Here is a 2500-nt window from a genome sequence, read left to right as displayed (position 1 = left end):
TGAAGTGTGCTTGTAGTATGTACATTAGTGAACTTATTTTTAACATTTTCACTATTTACATTTACTCTCACTTCTCGAAAACATGTCGTGTCATGTAATTTACCTATTCCAGGAAACGGGACTACACTGGCACAGGCTGAGTGACCAAAACAAGGCATTTGCCATCCTTCTTGTGTTCTCCATCTTCTGTGCCATTGCTGCCATTGGCTTGCACCACTTCGTGGCCCCCAATGCAGAGCGGTAACCCAGAGACAACTTGTATCTTCAGGTTTTTAAAAACAAATTGTGGAAGAAATGTAGCTGGATGGATCCTGCAGTAAATGACCAAGACCCACATGTGAAGTAAGCAGGCATTATGCAGCTGCTGCAGAAGGACTTTTGGAGACCACAAAACACAGAAAACCTTGACTTCTTTCCATATCGTGTTCAGAGAGGGTAAAGGTGCAGATGTTGTTGCACACTTGATGTGTGGCCAAAGTATATTATGGTAAAATTTAGCCTGTAGGCTTCATACAAGCAGGGTCTGATTATTGTTTTTTCATTAATAGTGAGTTTTTTATAATCAAATGAGAGTCTAAAGGTACATTAAAAATCTGGTACTGGACTAATGTCTTGCAGATTTATTGTTTGATATTAGAGGTTTAGGCTTTTTATACAAAATGCTTTCTTTCACATACAAAAAGATAAAAGATTACTCTGTAGGAAAGATCCAAAATACTAGCATAGTCATAGTATTATGAAATGTATTGTCGTAAACCTACAAAACTGGTATGTAGTGAGAGATTGTCATGATTCCCTATATTCTTGTGGGTGCGGTATGGTTACCTTCACAACAGGATGTACCCTTCTACTCTCATTGAAGACTTAAATAAGGTGCTGACTTACTTTGTGCAAGAAAAAGAAAAAAAAAAAAGAATTAAATAATTATTAGGTAAGAAAAGAATCCCTGCTTCCCAAAATGTATTTTGAGCACAAAACCTTTGCTTAATATTATGTGCTGCCTAATGTGTTGTTTATGATGTTGTGAGAATTAGGTTTATATCATAGTCTCAGATTTCATTTGTTGGATTTATTATTGTTATTATTATTATTATTATCATTATTATTATTATTATCATTATTATTATTAACATAGTTAAATTTATAATTTCTGTGCAGTTGTCCCAAGTGAACCACCACACATTCCGTGAACTAAAAGATCCACATTTAGATATTCATTTTTGTAGTTTAAGTTAGCCACACTCTGTCATAACGGACCAAACCCAGCTGCCATTAATTGTATTCTTTTTCACTCCATACGTACTTAGGACAAGAACCATAATCCCTTGTGAGCAAGGCAGCTGGACTCAGTTGACTGTTCTGCTTTCCACTGCCTCCAGACGCCCATCATTGCAAACACTTTGGTGCTCAATAGTGGTTGCTGTGCTGTCACTGTGATCTATCAGTTCTGAGCACAGGTTGCATCTGGTGCAGCGATGATGCTGCTTCTTTAAAACCCATGTTAGATATCACAGTATTTTCCTTGTGCTTTATTCCTGTCGGTGCAATAAGTGGTGGATACTTCTTTGTCAACAGTATTTAGCTCCAGGGCATTATTTTCCGTTGATGGAAGGAGAAAAAAAAAAAAAGAAAAAAAAAAAAAAAAGGAAGCTTGGACACTGTCTACAGAGCTTTTTTATATTACAAGATTCCGTCGGACTGCAAACATCAGTTAGAACTACGACTAAAGAGAAAAAGGTTGATGTAGAACATTCTTTGGTTTATTTTCCAAACTCAACTTGTGTTCTGTTCCAATTTTTTTCTTTTGCTAGGATATTGTCTTTCTGTGAATTTTCATCACCAGATCAATCATATTGACAAATCAGGCTCCTGGTCTTGGTTGTTGCGTGGAAAGGGAAGCAGGGCACACCTCTGTCACTTCATTATTAGGTGCAAGTTGTTTTGCTGCCATTCATAATGAAAATACCAATCAAATCATATCCCTTTGTGACACTGCAGTTGTCAGTCATAAATCCTAAAATTATTTTAGATTCTTTGACAAATGTAAAAGTGTCAACTGCAAATCTCCAGTTGTTGATAGTTGTAATATGGCACTTGTTTCACAATATCCAATAAGACAGATGACTCAGTGTATTTGTTTGTCTAGAGTTGAGAAGTCACTGATTGGCTTTGTAATGTGGCCAGTCAGCATTGTCTAAACCCGACCAGAAGTTTGCTATTCTTCAAGACAAATACACTTTTTAACCTAGTTGATGCTATAATTGATGTATGCAGGCAGATCTTAATGGTTGGCGAGACTGTGATGTCGTCCCAAGTCAGAGGGGTTAGAGTATGACCTTTCTTGCTTCCTTCTCTGCTGGGAGCTACGTTAAAGGGGAAGAATAGTGTCCAAACCATATTTTGTAAGTTGGTATCCTTATATATATGTATATTTATATATATATCTATATGTGTATTATATATATATATATTTATATATATAAATGTAAATAAATTATTG

At 36.0% G+C, this 2500-nt stretch overlaps 1 protein-coding gene across 1 annotated transcript in view; it reads left to right on the top strand.

Moving 5' to 3' along the window:
- Positions 1–1645, top strand: part of LOC119582678 (fibronectin type-III domain-containing protein 3A-like) — a 19235-nt gene extending 17590 nt beyond the window's left edge. Inside the window, exon 19 of the mRNA XM_037931093.1 lies at positions 113–1645. Coding sequence (XP_037787021.1) covers positions 113–244 — 132 coding nt within the window. The 3' untranslated portion in view covers positions 245–1645. The remainder of the gene's footprint in view (positions 1–112) is intronic.
- Positions 1646–2500: the final 855 nt, after the last annotated feature.

Source organism: Penaeus monodon, chromosome 16 (assembly GCF_015228065.2).
Source record: "Penaeus monodon isolate SGIC_2016 chromosome 16, NSTDA_Pmon_1, whole genome shotgun sequence".
NCBI classification, from domain to species: Eukaryota; Metazoa; Arthropoda; class Malacostraca; order Decapoda; family Penaeidae; genus Penaeus; species Penaeus monodon.
The sequence above is the reverse complement of the archived record's forward strand: the minus strand, read 5'-3'. Positions and strand labels throughout refer to the sequence as shown.